Source organism: Lontra canadensis, unplaced genomic scaffold (assembly GCF_010015895.1).
Source record: "Lontra canadensis isolate GAN:19392208 unplaced genomic scaffold, GSC_riverotter_1.0 scaffold43, whole genome shotgun sequence".
Taxonomy (NCBI): Eukaryota; Metazoa; Chordata; class Mammalia; order Carnivora; family Mustelidae; genus Lontra; species Lontra canadensis.
This window is the reverse complement of record NW_022631037.1, coordinates 14,785,229-14,802,110: the sequence shown is the minus strand read 5'-3', so window position 1 is coordinate 14,802,110 and position 16,882 is coordinate 14,785,229. Positions and strand designations below refer to the sequence as shown.

The following is a 16,882-nucleotide window of genomic DNA, read 5'->3' as shown; positions in this document are numbered from 1 at the left end:
AAGTGATCAGATTTCCTTGTTGACATTTAGCACCACCTCCATTCTTGAAGATGATACAGAAGCTTCAGTGTTAAAAAACAGGCAATACAAGCTCCTTTCACTACCTTCTCACACCTCACTTTGTCACAGACCAATAACTATGGCTAAGCTATACAACTAACCCAGAGAATGGCTGAACGTGTTAATGGGAGACTATATTCCACAAGATCTAAAGTCTACTTCATAGATTGTGGTATGGTTTTCCATCAGGAGGCTCATATTGTCCAGTTGTCTCTCTTTTTTTTTTTTTTATGTTACCAGCTGTTGGTGATCATCACCTAGGACCATATTTCATTTAGGCATAGCAAAATCATGATATTGCAATTCTACTGTTGCTCTGCCTGCCATTTATTAGCTGGGATAATTCCACACAGAGAAACTTCCCCATATTGACATTTAGTAATCCACATGTATAGGAAAGGCAAAATAAATGTTTGATTCTTCCATTTTATTTACCAGTTTGCATACTCCAAGAGTGATGTAAGAATTTGTTTTTTTCTTAATTTTGCATTAATATGAACTCATAGATTTCAATATACTTGATGGTGAATCAGTCCATTCCAGTTCATATCCCTCTACTGATCCTCAAATAAGCAACTTCAAGTTGGCCTCCAAGACGTAGAAATCTTTGAAAATTCCTCTTTTTCATATAACAGGATATTACAGACTTGTTTGTACACTTCCTTCCCCAGACTTCTAATCAACAATTTCTCTGAGGACCCCCAGTTCCTTTCAGGAGGAAAGAGTATTTGAGACCATAAATTGAAATATGCAGGTGTTCATTACTAGTAAATCACTTTGTTTTAGCTTTTCCAACATTCACAACTAGAAAATATGTATTTAAATGGTAAACCTTGTCATGAGTTTCTACTGAGAACTATGGGGCTTTTACTAAACCTCATATATCTTACTTATAACTCTCATTTCTCCTCTGCCAAAAATGTCTCAATGACACCATTGTATTTACTCATTTTCTTTATTCTATATTCTATATGTTCTATATGTCCTATATATATTCTATATTCTATGTTTTATATAATCTATATGTTTGTCCAACAGTCTCAGAATACATTACCAAAACTAACAACAATAAAAAACAAGACTGTTTTTCAGTTGTTTTATTTTTGATCTTTGAATAGTTGCTTTTTATGCCTGGATATACAGTTACATTCTTTTATCATTATTGTTGTTTTAATGATTTTGAGATTTCAAAAACTTTAATTTTGTTTTATAACCATATAAAATATTGACATGAGTCCAAAGTCAAACCTATAGAACAAGGTATATCCCAAGAATTTAGCTTTTATCCTCTATTTCTCCACTCTGATACTTCCTTTATTTTTTTGTTTTCTTCTCAGTTTTATTAAGGTACAACTGACATAAAAAAATTGCACTTACTTTACGCATATAATTTGATGTTTTGATATATACAGTTGAAATCAACACCACACCAAGATAATGAACATCTATCACCCCCTTTATAATTCCTTCCCATCCCCTACCCCCAGTCAACTACCAATCCACTGTCACTATAAATGTTTCCATTTTCTAGAATTTAATGGAATCCTACTATTGTGTACCCTACCTTGCCTTTTCACTCAGCATAATTATATTGAAATTCATGTTGTCATGTGTATCACTAGTTCATTTCTTTTTTTTTAGCTTATTTTTCTATATTTTCCAAGTTCATGTTTTATTTTAATCCATTCCTCTGTCTCTCCCATGCACGTGTGTGCCATGCGCTCTCAAAAATATGGAACACTTCGTGAATTTGTGTGTCATCTTTGCACAGGGGCCATGCTAATCCTCTCTATTGTTCCAACTTTAGTATATGTGGGGCCCAAGTGAGCACTAGTGCATTTCTTTTTATGACTGAGAAGACTTCCACAGTATGGACACATGACATTTGTTTATCTGTTCACCTGCTGGTAGACACTTGAGTGGTTCCCAGATTTTTCTATTACAAATAGTCCTCATGAACATTTGTAAATAAGTCTTGGATATATCATTTTAACTTTATTTTTTAAATTTTAATTCCAGTATAGTTAATATGCACTCTTATATTAGTTTCAGGTGTACAATATAGTGATTCAGCAATTCCATATATTACTCAGTGCTCATCAAGGTAAGTGTACTCTTAATCCCCTTCACTTATTTCACCCATCCACCTACCCACCTCCTCTCTGGTAACTATCTGTTCTCTATGGTTAATAGTATCTTTTTTGGATTCCCTCTCCCCCCTACCTTTGTTCATATGATTTCTCTCAGGTAAATACTTTGGGGTAGAATGGCTAGGTCCTATCGTAGGTGTATCTTTAACTCTTTAAAAAAACTGTCAAACTGTTTTACAAGGGGATTGTGCCATTTTATGTTCTTTCCTTGTATGAAAGTTCCAATGGTTTCATATTATCACCAACACTTCATAAGGTCAGTCTTGTTAATGTCAACTATTCTAGAGTGCATATGGTGTTATCTCATTGTGGTTTTAATGTGAATTTTCCTAATGATTAATGATGTTAAACATCTTTTCATGGGTTGACTTTCCACCTGTGTATTTGCTTTGATGAAGGTCTATTCAAATCTGTTGCCCATTTTTGTTGGGTTGCTTCTCTTATTATTGAGTGGTAAGAATTCTTTATATGTTCTATATACAAATCCTTGTGAGATGTATGTTCTGTTAAGTATTTTCTCCACGGTATGGCTTGCCTTTTAATTTCCTAAACAGTATCTTTTTTAAAATTTCTATTTTAATTTCAGGTGGCTAAAATAGTGTTATATTAATTTCTGATGTAAAACAGTGATTCAACAATTCTATACATCACCCTGCACTCACCACAACAAGTGAATTCCTTAATCCCCTTCACCTATTTCACCCATCACCCACGCTCTGGTAACCATCAGTTTGTTTTCTATAGTTAGGAGTCTGATTCGTTTTTATTTTTAATTTTTATTTTTTTATAAACATATATTTTTAGACCAAGGGGTACAGGTTGTGAATCACCAGGTTTACACACTTCACAGCACTCACCATAGCACATACCCTCCCCAATGTTCATAACCCCACCACCCGCTCCCTACACCCCTCCCCCCCACCACCCTCAGTTTGTTTTGTGAGATTTAGAGTCTCTTATGGTTTGTCTCCCTCCCGATCCCATCTTCTTTCATTTATCCTTTTCCTACCCCCCAAGACCCCCACGTTGCATCTCCACTTCCTCATATCAGGGAGATCATATGATAGTTGTCTTTCTCCAATTGACCTATTTCGTTAAGCATAATACCCTCTAGTTCCATCCACGTCGTTGCAAATGGCAAGATTTCATTTCTTTTGATGGCTGCACAGTATTCCATTGTATATATATACCACCTCTTCTTATCCATTCATCTGTTGATGGACATCTAGGTTCTTTCCATAGTTTGGCTATTGTGGACATTGCTGCTATAAACATTCGGGTGCACGTGCTGCTTCAGATCACTATATTTGTATCTTTAGGGTGAATACCCAGTAGTGCAATTGTCGGGTCATAGGGTAGCTCTATTTTCAACTTTTTGAGGAACCTCCATGCTGTTTTCCAGAGTGGCTGCACCAGCTTGCATTCCCGCCAACAGTGTAGGAGGGTTCCTCCTTCTCCAAATAGGAGTCTGATTCTTGGTTTCTTCTCTCTCTATATATATATTTTCCCCTTTGCTCATGTGTTTTGCTTCTTAAACTCCACATATGAGTGAAATAATATGGTATTTGTCTTTCTCTGACTGACTGACTCGCTTAGAATTATACTCTCTAGCTCTATCCGTATCATTGCCAATGGCAAGATTTCATTTTCCTCTGCAGCTGAATACTTTTCCATCGGCAAGAGAAACCCCATTTTCTTTATTCATCCATCTGTAGGTGGACATTTAGAGACTTGGGCTTCCATCCAAGAGCTACCGTCAGTCACGCTGCTATAAACGCAAGGATGTACATATCCCTTCGAATTCATGTTTTGGTATTTGGGGAGGGTAGGAAAGATCCAGCAGTGCAATTACTGGATCATATGGTAGTTCTACTTAAGCTTTTTGAGGAAACTCCATACTGTTTTCCACAGTAGAAGCACCCCGCCCAGTGTCTGCATTCCCACCAATAGCATGGGAGGCTTCCCCTTTTTCCACTTCCTTACCAATACCTGTTGTTTCTTCTGTTGTTGATTGTAGCCATGCTGAAAGGTGTGAGGTGTTATCTCACTATAATTTCGATTTGCATTTCCCTGATGGTAAATAATGATGAGCATCTATATGTCATCTTTGGAGAAATGTCTGTTCATGTCCTCTGCCCATTTTTTAATTGGGTTATTTGCTTTTTGGGTGTTGAGTTTTATAAGTTGTTCATATATTTTGGATACTAATTCTTTATCAAACACATCATTTGCAACTATCGTCTCCCATCCAGTTGGTTGCTTTTTAAAAAGTTTTGTTGATCATTTCCTTCACTGTGCATAAGCTTTATTTTAATGTACTCTCAATAGTTCATTTTTGCTTTTATTTCCTTTGCCTCACGAGACAAATCTAGAAAAAAGTTGCTACAGCCAATATCAAAAAGGTTACTGCCTAAACAGTATCTTTTGAAAAGTAATTTTTATTTTGATGGAATCAGAGGACTTGATTATTCTAGAATGCAATTAAGTTGATTTAACAGTCTGATCCTTTCAAGACTTGCTTATAAACTGATGGTGGGATTAGAGCAGCCCTTACTCTAGGGAAAAATCTGCCTCACTCCTGAGGCAATACTATTCTAAATTCTTTAACCAATGACCCATGAATTACAAGGTTTTTCACTCTGGCTCATGGGAACAGGAGCGGTTTCTGGCCTTTGTCAGCTCCAAGGATTGTTCTCTTTGTTTTTTATGGGTAGGGTGGGGCAGGGCCGATTTTTTTCTGCCCTTGGGTAGTTTCTTCATGCACATGCACTCATAAGTACTCAGCTGAAGATGCAGGTGGATCTTCTGCAGACCTCTGGGGTTCTCTGTGCAACTCTTTCCTCTCTGATACTCTATCCTGTGAATTGCAGTTGATTTGGCCTCCTTCATTCCAGCTCTGTCTCCTCAAGTCAGGAGGATTACCAGGCTCTACCTGGTTCTCTCTCCCAGAGCTGCACCCCCCAGAAACTCTCATCAAGAAATAAACTGAGGCAATTCTATGGATCACCTCATTTGTTTCCCTACTCTAAGGAACCAGTGTTCTGACCTGATAGCCAATGTCTAAAAGCCACAGTTTCATTTATTTTGTCTGTTTTTTTAGTTACTTCAGGCAGAAGTGTAAATCTAGTCCCTAAGACTCCTCAGCAGGAATTTTAAGTCCCTTTCTTGTTTTTGTTTTGTTTCCTCTGCTTTTTCTCTGCTCTTCCATTATTTAAAAAATTCATGTAATATAAGCAAATAGATTTTCTATATGTGTTCCCTTATTTTTTTTCTACCTGCAATATTTTTTTTCCAAATTTTCACTTAAATTCTAGTTAGTTAACATGTAGTATAATATTGGTTTCAGGAGTAGAACTTAGTGATTCATCACTTACATAGAACACCCAGGGCTCATCATAACTAGCGTACTCCTTAATCCCCTTCACCCATCTAGCCCATCCCCCACCCACATCCCTCCCTTATTGGTTTAGACACATTGTAGAATGTTATGGACACTTTGCTCCATCTGCTTTATCATCTCTTAACAATATACTGGAGATTACTTCATAGTGGCATATAAAGATACTCTTTATTCCTTTTTTACAGCTGAATAGTACTCCATCATGGGGATACAACAGAGCTCATTCACCACTACAATACTGAAGGACACCCAGGTTGTGTCTAGCTCTTGTTATTGTTTTGTTTTTAAAAACAGCAGTGCCATGAGTAATCTTGCATAACATCTTTTCATAGTTTTGCCTGAATACCTTGACAATTTATAGAATAGGGATACCAGAGTCAAAGAATAATGCTGCAAATTATTGTCAAATCTTCATAAGAAAGGTATGAGCATGTCTATTTCCACAGAATCTTACTATTAGAGAATATTGTGAAATTTTGAATTTTTGACAGTCTCACAGGTGAGAAGTGGTATCTTATATAATTTCATTTCCATTCTTATGTGTGATACTAGACATCTTTCTATGATGGAGAATGATCTGAATCTCATTTTCCCATCAGGTTTTTCCTCTTCTCCAGTATAATTTTAGAAGTGCTTTATATATTAACATCATTGGCTCTTTGTCTTTGGTATAAATTGCAGGTTTTTTTTTTTTCATTCAGTCATTTGTCTTTTTACTTTGTTTCTGGTGAGATTTTAAACTATATTTTCCTTATTACAAATAATTATCTTTTCACTATCTGAATTTAATTGTAAAATGTGTATACAATTGAAAAAATATTAAATTATGAGTCCTCTTTAATGATGAGGTCTCCTGTTACCTCTACTGCCCCATTTTGTAAGTGATCTTGGTTGACTCTCTTTGAGGTGCTATTGATTGCATCACTATCCTCCTTACTACTCCCATTGCCACCAACCTAGATAGGCATTCATCTCTCATCCTTAGCCTACAGCCACCACCTAAACTTTCCTCCTACTTCCCATTACTCCCCCACCCCCAGGCAAATAATATTTTAAAAGCCTAGATGTTCTCTCACACCTTTCTCCCAACTGTGTGATGAATACAGTTTCTTTGTATAAATTCAAGAATATCTTTACATTCTCCTCATTTTAGCAGTGAACTATTAATTGTCTTTATTATCCTATACATACCAACCAGACAAGTCATTTACTCCACGAGAGGCCAAAATAAACCCCCATTCAATTATATCCCCATTGTCTGAATGTTTTTCTTTTTTCCATCCATCTAGATTATCTATAGTATGATAAAGGGTGAGTAAATGCCTTATGTTTTCAGTAAATTCCACATTCACTCAACTAACATTCTTTCAGAGCAATTGCTAGGCACCCTGTTTATATATATGAATAAGCCAATCTCTGACCTCATGGAGTATATAGAAGGAATACGGGGGAAAAAGATATAAACCAGTTACAGTAGAGTGTGATACCCTATATCACAGGTACCTTGGATTAAAAGGAAAAGAAGGATTCATTTTGAGTGTGGTAGATGTCAAGAAAGACATTAGAGATGAGTTTGTGAGTTGGTATCCAGACTAAACATTTATGTATGAGCAAGAGTTTGTGAATTGACAAGAGAGAAAGCATATTTAAACAAATGAAACAGTATGAGAAAGGACATGGAATTATTATTCTTCATATCCATTTGAAACTTTTAAGAAAGAACCATCTTCTCTATTGACTATCTGATTTCAATCTATCTGAACCTCAATTACCTCATGTCTGAAGAATTAAGAAAAATTGCGACCATCTCTTAGAGATCTTGCGAAGCATAAACAAGGTAACAATTAAAGACTCAGAAAATTCCTGAAACACAATAGGCACTCAAAAATAGTAACTATTAGTATTATCTCATATTTCATAAGTGTACAGATTTAAATACATAATTGTTATTTATCGTACTATGTTCTACATGCTTGCCAAACCCCTACATATGTGTCTTGTCTTATTCAATGCCTATAGAACACAGATTAAAGATTAATCTTTTAGATCTCATTTATATCAAGCAAAATATCTCAAACATAACTTTTTGAGAGACAAAAGCTCAGAATACAAGAAAATATTCAATATGCATATTCTATTGGTTATGTTCATCCACCAAAAAAGAGAAAAAGTACTCCTTTATGATACCCTATTTCTGAAGAACACGTCCATAATAATTTAATAATTTTTAAAAGGACCTATTCATGCCAATGGGTTTTTCTACTACTCAATAGCAGTGAATCATTGCATTATGACTTTCAAACTGAATAAGTGAATAAGACAAAACAGATAGGAACTTCGTTAAGATCCTTTATACCTTACTGGCCATCCATAAAATCTAAAGGAATCACCATATTCCCTACTGCACACAAGGGACTGCCCACCCTCCTCCAAGATGGCTCTTTCACCCTATTTTCCCACCAGCATTTTTATATGACTGATTGTTAACCTCTTTAACAGCAGATTTAGTCATCATAAAATCCACTCTCAACATACTATCCTGGAGTTAAATACATAAATGAAGATTTAATTCTTGTGAAATCCAGTGAAACAATGCTATGGGATGGGACTTGTTTGGAAGACACAGTAGGCAAGGGAAGAGATACGGAAGCTGATTTACATGTTTTTAACCAAATCAGATAGCTCACAGTACAACAGGAAAAGGAAATGGAGCCTTTTCTATATATAGGAATATTTACCAGATAAACATAATTATCTAATTTACTAAAGCTAACTGATTTTCTATTAGGATAAACAAGAAGAGTCCTGCACGTGGTCATAGTAGCCCTCAGCAGGGTATAAAAGTGACAGAGGGCAGGGAAGGATCACACTTGAGAATTTCATTCTTCTGGAAACCCACCCAGAACCTCTAACCTCTAACACCATGGTCAACTCCTGTTGTGGCTCCATCTGCTCTGACCAGGGCTGTGGCCAGGAAACCTGCTGCTGCCCCAGCTGTTGCCAGACCACCTGCTGTAGGACCACCTGCTGTCGCCCCAGCTGCTGTGTGTCCAGCTGCTGCCAGCCCTCCTGCTGTGGCTCCAGCTGCTGCAGGCCTAGCTGCTGCCGCCCCTCCTGCTGTGGATCCAACTGCGGTGGCTCCAGCTGCTGTGGCACTAGCTGCTGCCGCCCCTCCTGCTGCATTTCTAGCTGCTGCCGCCCCTCTTGCTGTGGCTCCAGCTGCTGTGGCTCCAGCTGCTGCTGCCCCTCCTGCTGCTGCCCCTCCTGCTGCCTGCGCCCAGTCTGTGGCCAAGTCTCCTGCCACACCACCTGCTATCGCCCCACCTGTGTCATCTCCACCTGCCCCCGCCCCATGTGCTGTGCCTCCTCTTGCTGCTGAGCCCCCTGCCCTCTGACTACCATCTCTGCTTACCTCTGCCCTACAGATGTAGACCCTTCTCCTTTTGTGCTGAGCATTAGGACAGATAGAGTCTGGTTGACCTCATTCACAGGTTGAGCCTCATGATTCCAATGAACACAACCCACTGACTCTGTGAGCACATTCTGGTTCATGTTAAGCTCTTCCATTATTATCTTTTCCTTTCAATACTGGTACCAAATATGGATATTAATTTGTAATCCATCAGCTAAAAAATCATCCCACTCCTCTAAGTTTCTCTTTCTTACTTATCACTATGGAGCTCTAGATTATCCTTCTTAACAAAGTAAATATTATCTGTAATCCCTATGCAGTACTAACTTGATACCCTCTGACCTGGGATTCAGTTATACACTTAGACCTGGGGGTCCAATTATGTATTTCTAAAAGAGTGAATTTCTTATGTTTTTTTGCTTCTCTGCTTTCTAATAAACTTTTCTACACATAAAAATTCATCGGCATTATTCTCTATTGTATTCATGATCATTTTACTCAGTAACTAGGCAACTATATTTTACATGATGATACAGGAAGAATACTCATGTTGAAACCACTTTGAGAATAAATGCTATATCAAATATAGATAATTTTAAGATACTGGAACAAAAGCAATACATGTGCACATACACATTGGGACAGATTTAATTCATGTCCTTAGCTCTTATTTATAAATTTTAATTTTTGTTGAGCTATAATTGACACATAACATTATATCCTTCAGGTATACACTATAATAATTTGATATTTGTATACTCTAAGAAATGATTACCACAATAAGTCTAGTTACTATCTGTCACCATACAAAGTTACAAAAATATTTTCCTTGTAATGAAAACTAAAGATTTATTCTTTTAGCAACTTTCAGGTATATGACACAATAATATTGACTACAGTCACCATGCTAACATTACATCCCTATGACTTATTTATTTTATAACTGGAAGTGTACACCTCTTAAGCACCTTCACCCATTTCCCCACTCCTTATCCCCACTGCCCTCTGGCAACAGCCAATCTGTTCTCTGCATCTTTGAGTTTTGTTTTGTTTGTTCATTTGCTTAGATTTCACCTATAAGTGAAGTCATACAGTATTAGTCTTTGTCTGACTTATTTCACTTAGCATAATATCCTCAAGATCCATCTATGTTGTTGCAAATGGAAAGATTTCATTCTTTATGGCTGAATAAAATTTCACTGTGTATATATACCACATCTTCTTTATCTATTCATCCATTGATGTACACTTAGGTTGTTTATGTATCTTGGCTATTGTAAATAATACTACAGTGAACATAGGGGTGCATTTTTTTTTAATTAATGTTTTCCTTTTCTTTGGATGAATATCCAGGAGTGAAATTGCTGAATTATATGGCAGTGCTATCTTTAATTTTTTGAGGAACCTCCATATTGTTTCCCAGAATGGCTTCACCAATTTACATCCTTACCAATAATGCACAGGGTCCTCCTTCTTGAAGCCATGCTTTGGAATCACACATTAGGATATCCCCCTTCTATTATATCCTCACCAACCAGTAAACCCAATGTAGAAAGAAGGTTATAATGACAAATTTAAACATTAGTAACATATTTTTAAGTGAAAAGCTTAGCAAAATTACATGAATAAAAAATGAAAAGTTTAATGAGATTAATTATATAAACAAAGATTAAAAAACTAATGGAAAAATCTGGTAAAATGGTCAAAGAGAGAGAAAGGGAGAGAAAGAAGATGACTGAAAGATGGACAAATAACATTACGTTTGTAAAGGGGAATAATCAGCTCCCAAAAGAGTAGAAATTTTTTAAAAACATACTAGAAGATTACTGTGGAAAGAACCAAGATGCCCTTCAATGGACAAATGGATAAGGAAGATGTGGTCCATATACACTACGGAGTATTATGCCTCCATCAGAAAGGATGAATACCCAACTTTTGTAGCAACATGGACGGGACTGGAAGAGATTATGCTGAGTGAAATAAGTCAAGCAGAGAAAGTCAATTATCATATGGTTTCACTTATTTGTGGAGCATAACAAATAACATGGAGGACAAGGGGAGTTAGAGAGGAGAAGGGAGTTGGGGGAAATTGGAAGGGGAGGTGAACCATGAGAGACTATGGACTCTGAAAAACAATCTGAAGGTTTTGAAGGGGCGGGGGGTGGGAGGTTGGGGGATCCAGGTGGTGGGTATTGGAGAAGGCACGGATTGCATGGAGCACAGGGTGTGGTGCAAAAATAATGAATATTGTTACACTGAAAAAATAAAAAATTTAAAAAAAACATACTAGAACATTACATATAAGTTTATACCAATATATTTGAAAATTATGATAGAATTGACTTGTCTAGAAAAATAAAGGTAATTCCAGAAGATATACAAAACATAAATAAACCAATAACCATTAAAGAAACTATACCTATGATGCAAAATCTATCCTCTACATACTAAAAAACCAGACCCATGTTGATTCATTAGTAAGTTTATTAAGCCTTAAAGTTCTCTCCCACTCCAACGAGGAAAAAGAACAGAAGAAAGGAAAATCTTCCCATTTTTAGTAAAACAATAATATTAAAAACATACAAGAACAATGTGATAAAGGAAAATTATAGGCCTATATTATTGAAGATCATAGATGCAAAATTCCCATAAATACTAGTAAATGAAATTTAGCAATATATAAAAAGAATAACATATAACCAACTACAGTTTTCTAGACATTCAGGAATGCTTCAAAGTTAGAAAATATTTAAATAAGCTTGTTAATACTACTACATTAAAGGGGGAAAACTTCAGGATTATATCAATAGCTGTTATATCAATAATATATATTATATTCAATAATATATAAATGTATTATTCAGGGTTCTCCAGAGAAACAGAACCAATAGGAGATAGATAAATAGATATAGACACACGTTCATATACATAAACCAACACACACACACATACACCCACTCTCCCTATATAGATAGATATAAAATAAATCTCTCTCTTTCTCTCTCTCTCTATATAGGTAGATATAGATATAGATATAGGGATTTATTTTAAGGAATTGGCTTATGTGATCACAGAATTTGAGAAGTCCCGAGATCTGCATTCAATAAGCTGGAGACCCAGAAGAGCTGATGGTATAATTCCAATTCAAAAGCAAGCAGGCTCAAGACCCAAGAAGAACCAATGTTTCAGGAAAAGACTGATGATGTCAAGGGAGTCAGACAGGAGGAGTTCCTTTTTAATCACGGTGGGGAGACATCAGCCTTTTTGTTCTATTCAGACCTTAAGTTGATTGGATGAGGTCTACTCACATTGGAGAGGGCAATCTGCTTTATTCAGTCTAATGGTTTGAATATTAATCTTACCAAGAAACACTTTCACAGACATACCCAGAATAATGTTTGTCCAAATGTCTGGGCATCCTATGGCCCCGTTAAGTTGACACATAAAATTGGCCATCACAATAGTCATTTACTATTTAAAATACTCTAAGCAAAATAGGGCTAAAAGAGGACATTTTTATCCTAATAAATGCTATTTATTAAAACTTCATAGCAAACATAATAGTTAACAAGTGAAAAGTATTCTACTAAAGTTTAGAATAAGACAAGGATAACTCATATCACTCCCTGTCATTCATTGTTGTATTTGAGATCCTAGCCAATGCAATCCGATTAGAAAAAAGTGTTACCAAAAAAAAAAAAAAAAAAAGTTGGTATTTGTAGACAATACTGTTGTCAAAATAGGAAATTCAAGAAAACCCACAAACTTGTGCTAAAAAGAGTTCAGAGAAATCAGTATATAGAGTACCGACCAAAAAAAAAAAAAAAACCCAATAATATTTTTATAACTTGCAAGAGTCAATTAGTAATTCTAATTTAATAGGAAGATTTCATTAAAAATAGCTACAAATATTATAAAATGCCTCAAAATAAGCCTAAAATAACTGTGCAATGTTTATGAAGAAAAGTGTGAAATATTCTTTGGAAATCTATATGTAAATGAAGAGTTAATATCAGGTTTATCACTGGGAAGATTTAATATCACAAATATGTCAATTCTTCCTAGTTGAATCAATAAATTTAATGCTATTCTGATCAAAGTTCCAATGAGGTTTTTAAACAGAGTATGACTGTTTCTAAATGCATATAGAAAAGAAAAGGTCCAAAATTAGCCAAAGATATGCTGAAAAGGAAAGTAGAGGGATTTTTCCCCTATCAGAAATATTCCTTCTCCCACCTCACAGGCTGCCTTTTAGTTTTGTCCACTGTTTCCTTGGCTATCCAGACACTTTTTATTATGATGTAGTCCTGATAGATTATTTTTGCTTTATTGCCCTTGCCTTAGGAGACCTATCTAGAAAAAATTTGCTATGGCAAATGTCAAAGACATTCCTGCCTGTGCTGTCCTCTAAGATTTTTTATGGGTTTAGGTTCACACTCATTTTGAATTTATTTTTGTGTATAGTGTTTCTTTCTTCTGCATGTTGCTCTCCAATTTTCCCAACACCATTTGTTGAAGAAACTGTCTTTCTTGCATTGAATATTCTTTCCTGCTTTGTTGAATATTAATTGACCATACAGTTGTGAGCTCATTTCTGGATTTCCTAGTCTGTTCCATCGACCTATGTGTCTATTTTGTGCCAGTACCATGGTGTTTTGATTACTACAGGTTTGCAATATAACTTGAATCTGAAATTTTGATGTCTCCAGCTTTGCTTTTCTTTTTCAAGATTGCTTTGGCTATCCTTTGTGGTTCCATACAAATGTTGGGATTGTTTGTTCTAGATTTGTAAAAAATGCTACTGGTATTTTGATAGGGACTGCTTTAAATATGTAGATCAGGAAGTCCCTTTTTAAGTCAATGACATTTCCTGTTGACCAGGAAGAGAAGGAGGAAGAGAAATAAAAGTTACTCAAATGAATGGAAATGCAGTAAACATCTAATTTGACTTTCTAAAAGTCTTTATCCAAGCTTTACAACAAAGATTCCCAAATTAACTGATTTGCTGTTCTGACAGATTAGATTATTCTTCATTAATGTTTGCTCTCTTCCCCTTCCTACCCCTTTGGGAGAAGTATCCTCTTCTCCCACTCTCCCACCCTGTGACTTGAACTCCACCATGTGACTTGTTTGGCCAATGAGAAGTTAGAGGACATGATCCATGCAAAGACTTAAAATATGCAGGACTGCATTGCTTCCATATGCTTATGCCATCAGAACCAGGGTTTCCAATTAAAATACAGGACACCTCATCAAATTTTAATTTCAGATAAATAACAAATTTTTTTTAAATTTTTATTTATTTTTTAAATTTCTTTTCATTGTTCCAGAATTCATTGTTTATACCCCACACTGAGTGCTCCATGCAATACGTGCCCTCCATAACAAATTTTTAACATAAGTATGCCTCATGCATACTCAGACAAACTTACGCTGAAGATTTATTATGCTAAAGATAAATCCAATTTTAACTTGGCACCTACATTTTTATTTGCTAAATCTGGCAACTCTAATTCAAAAGGAAGTCCCAAATCAACCCACTGCCAGAAGCCAAGACCAGCCTTAATCAGACAAAACACAACTGACCTGCAGACATATGACCAAGAAATAAATACTTGTTATTGTACATTCTGAGAGTTTGTGGTTGCTTGTTATGCATTACAGCTGACTAACTCAACCATGGTGGCAACAAGAAACTAGCTTGCATGTAATTCCAGCCACATTATCTCAGAGAATTACTTAGTCTGCACCCGCACATGAAAAAATCAACAAATACTGTAAAGGAGCCAAGAGAGAATCTTGGGATGAAGAGATTTAGAGAATTTAATATAATTCAAAACTATGATGTCTTCCATAATATCACTGAAGCCAAAACAAAACTAATCCCCCAATGAAAACAGTAAGAAGCCTCTCCCTTTAAAAGCTCAAGGTACTAATTTTAGGACATGTGATTGGTGGTTTGCAAGCTCCTGGCCCTTTCTGTCGTTTAGTGCTGACAGAAAGTAAGTGGAGTTGATGGAACAGGATGCTTTTTTTTTCCACCTCAAATCCAAAGGAAAAGTACATCTCTACTTCACAAGAGGCAAATTTATGGAACTCATCACAAAGGGTAGAAATGGGGTGGAGGATAAATTAAAAAACAATAAAAGGAATTAGACAAGCGCATTATCTCACAGTGCCACAATGTGTTACCAAAGGGAACCAATTTACACTTAGAACATCTCAGAACAGGCAACCCCCCACACCTCCACCCACCAGTAAGCCAAGCTCTGTTGATCCCTCCTCAGAGAGAAACCTCTACACTGGTGCACATCTGACCCTGCAAACAAGTCCTAGGGCCCTTTTGGATTATCTCTCATTGGAACAAGACACTTTTTCCTAACTTTTTTCCAGCATCACTTTTAATAATGCTTACTTAAGACTTGAGATAAAAAATGGGGGAATAGTTGAGATGTTCTCTCTCCTGTCTGAAGACTATGGTCTACTGAACCTGATAAACATAAAACTCATAGTAGAGGCTGCTTACTGAGGAATGAGGAGACCTAGACCCCACTGAGTGACTATGGTGAACCCACATGACCTCTCCTTTAAGATGAGGGGATAGGTCTATATGTTCTCTACAGTCCCTTCCCAGAATCTACACATATAACAATTAATCCTGAATAAATTACAAAGATAAAAACTGCAACAGATCCTTGATAAAAATTTTACAGTCAAGGTAGAGTCTGGTCTGGAAGGAGGAGAGGGCACTACAGGTGAATGGGGGAGACAACAACCAGGGCAGAACAGCCCAGGCCCTACGAGGGAAGAGTGACTAAACCAGGGTGGCAGGGGTGCAGGACACAATGTGGTCCCACCTCATCTGAAAAACACAAATCTGCCCCTCGGTGAGTCATGAAAGGAGACATCCAGGAAGCAGATGTCTACCGGCCTGCACAAGAGTGTTGCTATTTAACCTGTTACTGTTAGGACCACAGGTGTAAATACGGCAAGTCACTGTTTGGGTGGTAATTATGTGAGTCTTTGAAGTCCAGCAATAAAAGGGAAGAGTGAGTAGATACTATTCTAGTTTAGAAAACACACTCTTTTCTCTTCCATGAGTTAGGAATATTTCAAAGGAAAATTCACCAGAATTGAATCCAATGTCTACATTTGGTAAGAATAAACAATATGGAAAACAAAGGAATGTTTGTGGTTGTGTGCATAGGTGTGTATAAGGTGAAGATTCAAAAAACATGATTTACTCAATGCTAAATCCTTACTTAACTGGCCAGAAGATGAAGAAATGATCATGTGTCCTGGGGGTCAGCAGCAGCAGGCCAGGGTATAAAAAGGGCCCAGAGCAGAACAGAGACATTCACACCTGACAACACCCAAATCCTCTCACCAGTCCAACCCTAAACAACCCCAGACATTACCATGTCTGGCTCCTGCTGTGGCTCCTGCTGCTCCTCCTCAGGCTGTGGGGGAGGCTGCTGCCAGCCCTGCTGCCAGCCCTGCTGCTGCCGCGACCCCTGCTGCTGCCGCCCCGTGTCCTGCCAGACCACCGTGTGCCGACCCGTGACCTGCACCTGCCGCTGCACGCGCCCCATCTGTGAGCCCTGCCGCCGCCCCGTCTGCTGTGACCCCTGTGGCCTGCAGGAGGGCTGCTGCCGTCCCATCAGCTGCTGCCCCACGTCCTGCATGACCGTGGTCTGCCACTACCCCATATGCTGTGACCCCTGTGGTGTGGAGGAGGGCTGCTGCCGCCCCATCAGCTGCTGCCCCACATCCTGCACGGCCGTGGTCTGCCGCCCCTGCTGCTGGGCCTCCACCTGCTGCCAGCCCATCTCTGTGCAGGCACCCTGCTGCCGCCCCCCC

The 16,882-nt window shown here is 37.4% G+C and overlaps 2 protein-coding genes and 1 non-coding gene across 3 annotated transcripts; 2 read left to right on the top strand and 1 right to left on the bottom strand.

Annotated features, from left to right (window-relative positions):
* Positions 1-1,786: 1,786 nt before the first annotated feature.
* LOC116876123 lies at positions 1,787-1,891 on the bottom strand. Its single transcript, XR_004384342.1, has one exon. It is a non-coding gene; the product is annotated as a U6 spliceosomal RNA (small nuclear RNA).
* Positions 1,892-8,533: 6,642 nt separating this feature from the next.
* On the top strand, positions 8,534-8,989 carry LOC116875834 (keratin-associated protein 4-8-like). Its single transcript, XM_032871603.1, has one exon. The coding sequence runs from the start codon at positions 8,534-8,536 to the stop codon at positions 8,987-8,989; it is 456 nt and encodes a 151-aa protein (XP_032727494.1).
* Positions 8,990-16,400: 7,411 nt separating this feature from the next.
* On the top strand, positions 16,401-16,876 carry LOC116875835 (keratin-associated protein 2-2-like; the record flags this gene model as incomplete). The annotated part of the gene is made up of 1 exon (XM_032871604.1): positions 16,401-16,876. A coding segment is annotated over exon 1 (435 nt), but the record flags the coding sequence as incomplete, so codon positions are not given.
* Between the last annotated feature and the right edge of the window lie 6 nt (positions 16,877-16,882).